This window comes from Chiloscyllium plagiosum, chromosome 10, assembly GCF_004010195.1.
Source record: "Chiloscyllium plagiosum isolate BGI_BamShark_2017 chromosome 10, ASM401019v2, whole genome shotgun sequence".
NCBI classification, from domain to species: domain Eukaryota; kingdom Metazoa; phylum Chordata; class Chondrichthyes; order Orectolobiformes; family Hemiscylliidae; genus Chiloscyllium; species Chiloscyllium plagiosum.
The window spans coordinates 61,984,888-61,997,774 of record NC_057719.1 but is presented as its reverse complement, the minus strand read 5'-3'; the positions used below and the strand labels follow the sequence as shown (position 1 = coordinate 61,997,774).

General features: G+C 38.4%; 1 protein-coding gene across 1 annotated transcript in view; it reads right to left on the bottom strand.

Annotated features, from left to right (window-relative positions):
• Window positions 1-534: 534 nt before the first annotated feature.
• Window positions 535-12,887, bottom strand: part of LOC122554005 (trihelix transcription factor GT-3a-like) — a 27,921-nt gene continuing 15,568 nt past the window's right edge. Inside the window, exon 3 of the mRNA XM_043698491.1 lies at window positions 535-881. Coding sequence (XP_043554426.1) covers window positions 535-881 — 347 coding nt within the window. The remainder of the gene's footprint in view (window positions 882-12,887) is intronic.

Sequence of the window (12,887 nt, the reverse complement as noted above, 5' to 3'; positions counted from 1 at the left end):
TAAACAGTGGCAGTGCTGCAGCAATTTGCTTCCAATAAGGCTGTGAAATAAAAAGGAAAAATAAAGGCAGGACAGTAACCTTGATACAGCATTTTCCTTCAACTGGATTGGAAATGTCATATTGGATCACTTGTTGATTAGTCGAGTGTTGGTCTCTTACTTAGGGGTATATGAAACATCATTCATGATTTATTTCATAATTATCTTAGTTCTAGACTTGTCTTAATTTTTGCATTTGTCCTAATATTTCCTTCTGACTTCAGGTTGATTTAAATGTGAACTCAAGTTTTGCACGAAAACCACACCCCTCTACAACTCTACAAATTAACAGACAAAGATATGCTGGTTTACTGTTGAATGATTGTACAGAATAGTTCTTCGGAAAAAAACTGTTTACCACTCAACAGTTGAAAAACAATTGAAAAATATTTTGGTTATGAATCTGTACACAGTCAAATCAAAAAATACTGTATATAAAATAAAAATGCACTACAAAAGGTACTTCATTTTTAAGTGAATAAGTTGAACACTGATCTAAAATACTTTCCTTTCAGTTATTTCACCCTCAGCAGTTGACGATGTGGCTGGAAAGTTAGCCATGTTGTGACCCATCATCTGTCCCAACATAAATAGAACACGAGCTTCATGTTCTCGATCACTTTGTCTCATCCTTTCCTCCATTTCCATACGGAGTTGCTCAAGACGAGCAAATCGTTCTTCTGATGCCTCCATGTAACGTAGAAATTTTTCATCAGCAGCTTCACTGTAGCGGATGAACTTCTCCATCATACCATCCATTATGTCTTCCAGTGAGTGCTTCTTTGCTTTCTTTGGCTGAGGCGCAAGTTGTACAGATGAGTGTGCACGTCGCACACGGGGTGCTAGGGACAAATAAAATCAACAAATTTGAAACAAACCCTGATGAACCAAATTAGCAACACAACTCTCATAAGTCTTATTTTGTTCATGATGTATAACAAAAGGTGATTAAAAAGACCAGTTACAATGTCACTTGCACACACAAGATTTCCCTCTCTCTCTCTATCCGCCCTCCACTCCTCCCACCCAGAGGTCTCTGCAATCCCCCAGGAGAAGAAAGCAATTAGGAAATGTAATTTAGTACAACACTCTGGGAATTTCCACTGTGATTTCTAAATTTAGAAAACTAACTTCCATGCATAATGGCAGTTGGTAGATACATCCTCCAATACACATCTGTCTTCTTTACATTCTGTCAAAATTAATCATTGAATCAATAATTTGAAAGCAATGTATCCTTTGTCAACTTATAATTACCTCATATTTAAAGAGAAAGTTTTAGAGTGTTCACAAAGTATCTGTCATTCAAGAAGAGATGACTGTCTTAAAATAGAATTTTAGCCTTATTTCCAAGTATAGTCTACAAAACGCTAATGATCAAAATTTTAACAACTCCAATGAGTCGAACAATATATCTGAAGGTGCTTCATTGCAGTGTTATCAAGCAAAATCTGACATTGAAATCTGCCTTATCCTAGGTGTCTCAAAAGATACAGCGTGATGAAGTCGTTTACAGAGCAAATTCCAAATCTTAAGCAGAAAGCATGACTGCCAAATGTGGAGCTCAAGAGACTAGAACCAGAGGTGTGTCAATACTACTGTAAGTTGTATAACATGAGATTACAAAAATAGGGAGATGCAAGGTCATGAAGAGATTTGAAAGCAATATCATATCCAGCATAGATCTTCCAAGCAAACTTTGTGGTAATATCTACATGATACCATTCATATCAACTTATCATACTGATAAAAATATGATTACATAAACAATTGTTTATGGTCCCCCTCCTGTTTACATGTTAACATAAAATTTTCAGACACACAAAAAAAACATTCAACATGTAGATCTTCACACATACGTGACTGGAAATGTGAATATGTACAACAGTAAGAGGCCACTAATAAAAATCAATGTCACAATCAGCACATTCAGGTTATCAACCAATAACCCAATTGTGGATTGTGAAATGTAATGCCTGAAAAGCTAATTGTGCAAAAGTTACTTTGGTAATGTTTAATTTTAACATTAGGAGTATTTTTCAACATGATTTTAGACCTTGGCAAATAAAAATATTTAAGATAAAATCCAAACTTTATTCAACTTGGTTAGAGAATTCAGAAACTATAAATCTAATATCACAAATACCCAACAATGTATAAAACAATATTCATATCTATTGTGAACACCTATTTCATAATTCACATGTTTCAAAAAAATACCTTTCGTTTTAGAAATATATTTATGTCAGAAATTGAAAAAGTGTTAAATACAACAAAACAAACCTGGTTAAGAAAACTGCTAAACAATGTAAAGGAAAAATCAGTGTTTACCTGACATGGTTATTGTTAAAAGGAAAACAAAATTCAAACATTTCTGAACCTCTTGATAGAGCCAGGATATCTATCATTTGCTCCGTTAAACAAACTAAAAGTTATTATCTGGTAAAGAGAGTTGTAAAACTCCACAAAACAAGAAAACAAAAGTGAGGTGCGTACATTGATTGCTAAATCAAAAGTTAAAAGTAGTGAAAGACATTTTTTGAATTGCTGTATGAACTCCATCCCAAATGAGCCTTATCACATTGCCATTCTAATAGTGATTGAAGGTGGAGCCTTAGTAAAGAGATTTTTTTTTTTAAATTGTGTGTGTTTGCTGAAAGAAGGAAGCAGTTCAGAACAGACAGAGGTTTTGCTTAGGCTGCATCTCAAGTGCCAACTACATCGAAAGTGCCAACAGAAAATGATAGTCAGTTAGGCGTGACCTTTCAGCAGAGAAAATGCCAATTTAATAATTCATCCTGTGGAATATTGGTGGGACTCTATCTCAGTTTTGATTTCATAATTGGAATGCAGCTGAAAGATTTGAAGCTCGTGGAAGAAATCTTCATTGGTCTTCAAAGAACCTTGTGGCAGAAAGCAGTCAGCAGAATTAGGTCAGAAAACTATAAGAATGCATTTGGATATTAGCCTGATTAAAAGAGCTGAGACATGCACGGTCATGTGGTCTATAAAGAAAAGAAGAAAAATGTCATGTTGCCCAGAATGCTAATGGAAGGACTTCTATAGAACCTTACCTTGAAAGAATGCTGGAATACTGAGGAGATTTCTGGAGAGCTGTGGCACATCTTTGGCTTGGTCTCAGGAGAAGTGAATGCATCTTGAAGATTGTTATAACATACAAGGGAATTCTTGAGAAGAAGTGAGAAGCAAAACCAAGTTCATAATATGTAGTTTTAAACTGGAGTGCTTAATTTGTTAAATTTGAGATACATGATACATTTTGTTTTTGTTTAGGAAGGCAAATTCTGAGGCATAGTTCCCTCAGTTAATTGCTCAGTGTTTGGATTTAATCTTTAAATGCTAATGCTCCCCATCATGACGTACCGTATTTTCACAATAGTAGTGACAATAATTGCTTGCTCTTATGGAATGCTATTATCCAGTGTTTTGAGAATCAGAATAGTGTTGCCCACAAAGAAATCATTTGTGTTGGCCCTTTGATCAATTTTACGGTCAGTTATTTCCTGTGCTACCAGCATAGGAAACAATTGTCAGACCCATTTTCGTGCAAAACTTGGACTGCAACATAATATTAAACAATAAAGGCAATTCCTATTTAAAAATACTGTTGTATATCCGCTTTACTCAAATTTATACTGAAATCCATACCCTCAGACTTAAATCAAAGCCTATTTTGGACACATCCAACAGCAGTTCCACTACACAGCAAGAAACCAAATATTTTAATTTGTACGATACATGTAGAACATCCTATATGCACAAGGATTTTGTTTCCTACTACCTATCTTACTGGAAAGGAAAATAAAGACAGAACAGATAGATTTTGAACATTTCTTCTATGTCAGCCCATCACAAAAATGAATCCAAACAAATACTTTTCTGATTCCTGAGATGATTTCTTTTTCTGTGGCATTTGAAATGATAGAAATTGTTTTACTATACAACTCACCATGTAGATCAATTAATAATTAACCAGTTGAACTGTAAGAGTTCAGAACTTAACACAATTGTAAATAAGTGATTCAACTCAACACTGTCTTCAAGATTAAATGATTGTCAATGCATTTTTTGTAGGTCCGGACCATCCTAAATTGCATGAATTTACAACAAAAGCAGCCTTCATCTGAAATGAATGCAATTTTGCTCATATACTATACATGCACTTACATTCCCACACTCAGCACTGGACAGACAGAAAGGCAACACACTCTAATTAAATCCCTACATGACCATCACGACATGGTCTAAAGATAGAAAAAGAACAGGTTCTCCATGAAAATAAAAGGGAGAACACAATATTTGAAAGTAGAAGCTAGGGCTGTTCTCATTTGAGAGAAGATAGGTAAAAAGGAGCTTTAATTGAGGTATCCAAAATAATGGCAGGTCTGAATAGAGTAGAGAGAAATAATTTCTTCCCATTGCCAGAAAATTTGAGAGGCATAGGGCCCCAATTTTAGGTGTTTGCAAATGAAACAATAGTAACATTGAGGATTATTTTTTAAACTCAGCTAATGGTTAAGATTTGGAATGCACAAATTTAGAGGAAGCTCCAATCAGGATTTCAAAAAGAAATTGGATAAGCTCCTGAGGAGAAATTGGTTGCAGAAATGTGGAGAAAGGAGAGGAATATCAGTCAAGCATGGAAACAAACAGGCAAAGTATACTATGCTGAAACCATTGTATCATTCTGGGGAGAAAAAAAATCCTGTACAAGGAAAAGGAAAGAAAAATGGGGCAGAAATTTGTCTGAATTTTAAAAACTCATGGTGAGTCCGGAATGCTGGAGCACGTCTAATTGAAAGATGAGATACTGTTCCTTGAGCTGAATTGGAACACTGCAGGATAGAACAAGAGAAGTGAGCATTAGACCAAGGCAAAGAATTAAAATAATGGCCAACGGGGGTTCTGCTTGGGGAGCATGAGCAGAAGACTAAATTTAAAAGATAAATCTCAAAGCTAATAATGTCAGGATTATTATCTGAGCAAACTAGAGAGGGGTTGAGGTAGTTCTTCATGAGAGAAGATGGCTGCGTTCTTGTGCAACCCCGTGTTATGGAAAAATTGTGCTTTAGAAACTGTACTTCAAGTATTGGCACTGTAGTGGTGTTACAGCAATACACGTTTTAAATGTTCGCACTTTGGAAAGTGCCACCAATTCATTATAGCAAATTTGTATTTACAAAATGTACATTATAGCAGAATGATCTGTAGTAAAGACTATAAAGTTAAACATGTAGCTCAAAAATCAGTATGGATTAATGCATTTTGTTTCAGAGGGTACAGGCACCAGTATGGGGAAAGTGGGAGCTAGGTGGTCTTTACCTGAACCATGCAGGGAACAGTATTCTGGTGATTCATATAACTAAGACAGGAGAGAGGGTTTTTAAACTAAATAAAGATGACAAGAAATCAAGTGAGGAAAGATGTGCTAAAGTGAAAAGACAAGATGAGGGCAAGGTAACATTAAAAGAAATGATAATCAGACATGGCAGGAAGGGTCTGAGTGTACAAACTTAAGAGTGCAGCAGGGTAAATCAAAGTTAATTAAGGAAAACAACATGGATTTGTTTGGGCAGATCATGACTAACTTACTGGAGGTTTTTATTTTAGGTAACAGATATTTTAATGATAATAATGCTTTTCTAGTGGAATACCTCAGCCTTCACAAAGCATTTGATAAAGGACCACACAACAGACTTGTGGACAAATGTGTAACTCTAGGTATAAAACGGACAATGGCAATATAGATACAGAAATAGCTAAATTACAAGAAATAGAGTATTGGATACTCTAATGCAGGGGTGGGCAATTAATTCTTCCAAGGGGCCACATAAGAAACCTGAATTGTGTTGGAGGGCCAAACCAACAATAAGTTGAACATATTTCTGCTCAGTATTAATTTTCTCCCACTGTAAACAGTCCTAAATTATATATTCGTGCACTGAAACTTAGAATCAATAGAATAAGGACATTCTGTTAAAATAAAGATATGAAATTGTGGAGTAGGTCAAATATAAAAGAAACAGTAAAAACAATAATTTCAGTATTTCATTTTATTTTTAACATGTTAATCTCACAAACCAATAAATGAAAAGTTGTTTCATTATTGTTCAGTATTACAAACAACTCTATACAAAAAGCAATAAGTGCTTTTGATGTTTTTCAGTTCATTTTACTTGTTAAGTGAGAAAAATCCAGTCTGTTTCGGGCTTGAACAAGTGCACTGAAACCTGGTTGAATGTCTGAGGTGGATATGCGAAGGACAGCTGAGGGGTGATCATCAGTGATAGAGGATCTCTATTTGGATTTGTTGAACTCCATCACTGAGAATGTATATATAGGTAGATCCAAAGAGGACTAGAATCTTCTGAGTATGCCACATGTGTGGAAAGTTCTCCTCTTTGAGGGAAGAGTAAAAATCAAGCAGTGAGACTGACCTAAAGTACTCTGTGTTAGACTGCAAGTCAATGAGTTCAAGCTGAACATCACGAGGTGCATTCTCCACATTGCATGTAGGGGGAAAAAATCATGTGCATTTCATTCTCAACCATTTTAAAGTCTTGAAAATTCACCATGCAGTGCTTCCAACATAGATGAATACCTGTGGAGGTGATCAGCTGAAGGTGCAGCTTCCTTCAGTGTCGGCAAGTGGGTGAGAATGTTGTCTTCCATTTGGCTTGAGAGAAGCTGCAACTTTATCACAAAATCCTTCACCAAGTTGTACATTTCATGCACAAAAAGGCCCTTGCACTGCAGTTTCACATTTAGTTCATTCATAAGTGCAGTCACATCAACAGCAAAATCAAGGTCTGCAATCCAGTCTGCATCGAAAGCTGTGGAATGCCATTTCCTTTCTTCACACAAAAATCTTGAATCTCTTCTCTCAGGTCCCATACACTTTTCAGCATTTTGCCCAGGCTGAGTCACGTGACAGCTGTGTGGTAGCCAATGTCACGATGTTCAGTCTCATTTTCCTCCAAAAGCGCAACAAACTGCCTGTGATTCAAAGCTCTTGCCCTGATGAAGTTAACTATTTTAGTTACAACATCAACCACATGGTTAATTTTTAACACTGACTTACACAACACTTCCTGATGTATAATACAATGCAAACATACCAATTTCTGTTCAGGGTCAATTTCTGTCACTTTATCCTGCATTCTCTTTAAGAGTCCAACATTTTTCCCATTAGATTTGAACAAGAATTCATTGTCACACCCACCAGCTTGTCCCATTTTAGTCCCAATGTGTCCAAACATGCATTTACCTCCGTGAACAAATCATTACCAGTTGTTGTTTCTTCCATTAACTGCATGGTTGCCAGCTCCTCCGTGATCTTAAAGTACGTAGTTATTCCACGTACAAAGATGAGTAGCTGGGCTGTGTCACGTACGTCACAGCTCTCATCCAAAGCCAAGGAAAAAAAGTCAAAGCTGACCACTCTGTGCTGCAGCTGAAGCTCCAGATTTCTCGCAATGTCCCCAATCCTTCTCGTTACAGTGCGTCAGGAGAGGGGCACATTCTCAAATGCCTCCTTTTTATCCGGGCATATTAGTTCTGCAGAGTCCAACAAGCACTCCTTTATAAACTCTCCATCAGAAAATGGTTTACTGTTTCTGGCACTTTTGTGGGATATGACATAACTTGTCTTGGCGTGAGCTGACATTTTGAGGGCTAGCCAGCAAGCATCACTTTTAGCTGTTCACGCACGCACATACATGTGCATGTGCTTCCATATGTAAAGAAAAAAAGCATCATTTTCAAAACAAAAGCAACACAGTTGTATTGCATGCATGGTGTAAATACTTTTTCATTTATGTTCTAATTTAAGATTGACCTCATGCGGGCCGAACAGGAACGACCAAAGGGCCAGATATGGCCCGCGGGCCGTAAAATGCCCAGGTCGGCTCTAATGCATACTTCTTAGACGAAAGGAGAATTTATATTAAAACACATAATAGCATGAAAAAAATTAATTTTCTCATTATAACATTTATATATAAGACAATACCTTTCGACACAAATGTTGATCTGTTATCTGTGAAGAACTGAGGTTGACTTTTACATGAAATATGTGGAAATTTCAGAATTTCGGCCAAAAATCAGGGTCGAGTTTTACATGAGATTGAATTTTACTCCAGTATATACGGTATGTATAGGAGAATAGATCAGCCTGAAGTATTGAGTCCAGTTCAGAGAGCTGCTAGTGGAAACTGGTTCTCCCTATTCAAGAGGAAATTGGAGGATATCTGAAGGGAAGAATGAAATATGCAGGACGCATGTGCAGGGCTACAAAGAGCAGGCACATGAGTGACACTAGGTAAAACGCTCCACAGAGAGTAGATGCAGACACAGTAGACAAAATTGCCCCCTTCAGTGCTGTACAATTCTGGGATTCACTTCTCTGATCTGTATTCAGTTTTGGTCTCTTTGCATGGAGAGTGTTATTGAGGTTTAAAGGCAAGCTAAAGAGCCATAACCTAACTTTAGGCAAGCATAACGGTAAGCTGATTGAGGTTTATAATTGACAATGGGAATATCATGTGACCAGGAGTATGAAATTCTTACTATTCGACTAACAATCTCAAGCTCAAACAAATTCAGAGCACTGAATTGCTTATCCAACACAAAAATAGGCCTGGCAAATATCCACAGCACGCTCTCAGATTCAAATTCTCTTGAACTAAACTAATTTATAAAAATTTAATAAGAAACAATTACTGACCCATAAAAAACACATAACAGTTAATTAATTGAGTCATGAAGTAATAATTGCCCACACTCTGTAGTGAAAGCCAGTAAATTCACTGGTATTTTATGCAACAAACCCATAGCAGAAATTTATATTCAGGTTTCATATATAGAAATTCTGACGAAAAAGAAACAAGAACTGACAAATACAGAGGGCATTCACTAGAGTGAATATCTTCAATGTGCTGTTCCCTCAATTTTATTACAAATACATAGCACTTACCTGGAGGGTTTTTCCTGCCAGGTTGATGTTCTGTAACTACAAACGCTTAAGAAATAAATCTTTGTATTCAGAGCTTCCAACTTACTGATGGGTCTTCAGACCAATCCACATCCAACAACTTGTTCTAAAAACTCTGCTCATATTTTGACAGACGGGAAAAATTGCATCACAGTTGCTGTGATAATTCACAACATTCTACATCAAATAATATTAGAGTCAGTTTTTCTATAATGCAATGCTTGCATTCTTGTGCAACTCCACGATATAGAAAAATCCCACTTTAGAAACAGCGCTTAAAGTGTTGACGCTGTAATCCCGTTATTGCCAATGGATGGTTTGAAAGTTTGCTCTGTAGAAACAATGCTCCAAATTCGTCAATCTCATTACAGCGAATTTGCCTTGACTGAAGTGCGAGTTGGAACAAAACAACCTGTATTAGTAAAACATTAGCCCCATTTCTAAATGTTAATGAATCCAATAAAAAATTCCAAGATTCAGCTTACATCTGACCTAAAGCTAAATAGTTCTTCCTTGAGTCATACTCCATGAACCAAGTTTCATTGATATCTAGACTCTAAATATGAGATTTTGTTTATAAATAAGTTGGCTAATAGGAGCAAAAGTAAGACTTTCAACCACCTTCATGATGTAGGCAAAATTGCTCGAAATATTCAATTTCTAGAGAAGCAGCATTTGCATATAAATGGAATTCAGTCGATCAAGATTTAGCAACCCTTATAGCAACTTTGTTGAGAATACGTTAAAATGCAAATCTTATCAATTAGGTATTCATTTTCTTCAATAGAATCACTTTTTTAAAAATCACCACGTTGATTTGCCTTTACTGCTTCTAATATTAAACCATTTTTCAGACAGGTTGTCTTGTGCTGATAAGAATCTTAAACTTGATCCCAAGCCACCATTTGATAGATACCCAAATCTGCAGCCTTGTTTCACAGTCATAACGAAATAGTTGAAGATAATGAAAACCTATGGTCCATCTCAGCATATCTATCCAGTGCGGGATTAGTTGGGAAATGAGTGCTTCTTGATTAATTTACTTATGTTATAAACACACAAAGTATATTCATTGATTAATCCAGTAATATATTAGCCAGCTTAACTGTAATCAACATAGACTTTAGTAGCTTAATATCATGGGACTCTGTTAAATCTCAATTACCAAAAAAAAACACATGACAAGATTGCAAACAGAAAGAAGCAGCTGTGCCCTGCATTGGTTTTGCTTCTCTTCTAAGACATTACAATGTTTGTTTATGGGAAGGTTCTGTGTTTTATTTCAGTTGAGTCAGCGCAATATCAGAGCTTGACTTATGCACTTAACTCAAAACCACCAGATCTGCAGAAAAAGTGAAAATTTCTTCTGGACAGCACGGTGGCTCAGTGGTTCACACTGCTGCCCCACAGTGTCAGGGACCGAGGTTCATTCCAGCCTTGGGCGACTGTCAGTTTGCATGTTCTCCCTGTGTCTGAGTGGGTTTCCTCCAGGTGCTCCAGTTTCCTCCCACAGTGCAAAGATGTGCAGGTCAGGTGAATTAGTCAAGTTAAATTGCCCATAGTGTTAGGTGCATTTGTCAGGGGTAAATGTAGGGAAATGAGTCTGGGTCGGTTACTCTTCAGATGGTTGGTGTGGATTTGTCGGACCGAAGGGCCGATTTGCACACTGTAGGGAATCTAATCTAAAAAAACCTAAAAATAATTAGATTTAACTGAACTTAATATTTATTTTAAGAGTTAACTTTGTAACAACATTTAAATTTCTATGTATTGACTAAGGGTATATCTCGACTTCACCCTTCTGTGTAACAATTTGGTTAATATTATTACGAGAAGTTTGAAGTCATCGGTTACATAATTTTGAAGTTATAAGCAACCCTTTCATCATATCTTTTCTGTTAAAAAATATCTTTTGGTACTGTCAGACTGTTCATGACAGATATGTAAACAAAGGGCATGGAGAATAAAGTATGTCTTTAAGAATGATAAGACCATAAGACACAGGAGCAGAAATTAGGCAATTCAGCCCATTGAGTCTGCTCCACCATTCAATCAAGGCTGATAAGTTTCTCAATCGCTTTCTCCCCGTATCCCTTGATCCCCTCGATACTCAAGAATCTATCTATCTAACTGAGTCTTAAATATTCTCAATGACCTAGCCTCCACAGCTTTTTGTCGCAATGAATTCAATAGATTCACCACTGTCTGGCTGAAAAGGTTTCTCCTTTCCTTTGTGAAAAAGGTCTTCCCTTTACTATCAGGCCATGCTCTCGGGTCCTAGTCTCATTTACCCATGGAAGGCGGCATAGTGGCTCAGCGGTTAGCACTGTTGCCTCACAGGTTCGATTCCCACCTTGTGTGACTGTCTGTGTGGAGACATTGCACATTCTCCCAGTGTCTGCGTGGGTTTCCTCCAGGTGCTCCGATTTCCTCCCACAATCCAAAAATGTGCAGTTCGGGTGAATTGGCCATGCGAAATTACCCATAGTATTAGTTTCATTAGTCATGGGTAAATATAAGGTATGGGAATGGATCTGGGTGGGTTATTCTTCGGAGAGTCGGTGTGGACTTGTTGGGCCGAAGGCCCTGTTTCCATGCTGTAGGGAATCTCATCTAATCTTCCCAACATCTACTCTATCCAGGTCATTCAGTATTCTGTCTGCTTCAATTAGACCTCCCCTCATTCTTCTAAACTCCATTGAGTATAGGCTCAGAGTCCTCACACATTCCTCAGATGTTAAGCTGTTCATTCTTGTGAACCTCCTTTGAACACGCTCCAAGGCCAGGACAGAAGAACCTCGATTATCCGAACGAGACAGGCAGGCACTATTTTGTTCAGGTGCTCAGAATTTTCTGTGAAGTCTGCTCTCCGTTCCCCTTAGTCCAAGAACTCCCCACCTACGTTCGGGACACCACCCACGCCCTGCACCTCCTCCATGATTTTCACTTCCCCGGTCCCCAATGCCTTATCTTCACCATGGACATCCAGTCCCTGTACACCTCCATCCCCCATCATGAAGGACTCAAAGCCCACCGCTTCTTCCTTTCCCGCCGTACCAACCAGTACCCTTCCACTGACACCCTCCTTCGACTGACTGAACTGGTCCACACTCTGAACAACTTCTCTTTCCAATCCTCCCACTTCCTCTAAACCAAAGAAGCAGCCATAGGCACCCGCATGGGACCCAGCTATGCCTGCCTCTTCGTAGGATATGTGGAACAGTCCATCATCCGCAACTACATTGGCACCACCTCCCACCTTTTCCTCCGCTAAATCGATGACTGTATTGGCGCTGCCTCGTGCTCCCACGAGGAGGTTGAACAGTTCATCCACTTTACCCACACCTTCCACTACGACCTCAAATTTATCTGGACCGTCTCAGATTCCTCCCTCCTCTTCCTCGACCTCTCCATTTCTATCTAGGGCGACCGAATCAACGCGGACATTTACTATAAACCGACCGACTCCCACAGCTACCGAGACTACACCTCCTCCCACCCTGCCCCGTGTAAAAACGCCATCCCATATTCCCAATTCCTTCGTCTCCGCCGCATCTGCTTCCAGGAGGACCAGTTCCAATACCGAACAACCCAGATGGCCTCCTTCCTCAAAGACCGCAATTCCCCCCCAGACGTGATCGACGATGCTCTCCACTGCATCTCCTCCACTTCCCGCTCCTCTTCTTCCCTTGAGCCCACCCCTCCAATCGCCACCAGGACAGCACCCCACTGGTCCTCACCTACCACCCGACCAATTCCCATATACATCATATCATCCGTCATCATTTCCGCCACCTCCAAACGGACCCCACCACCAGGGATATATTTCCCTCCC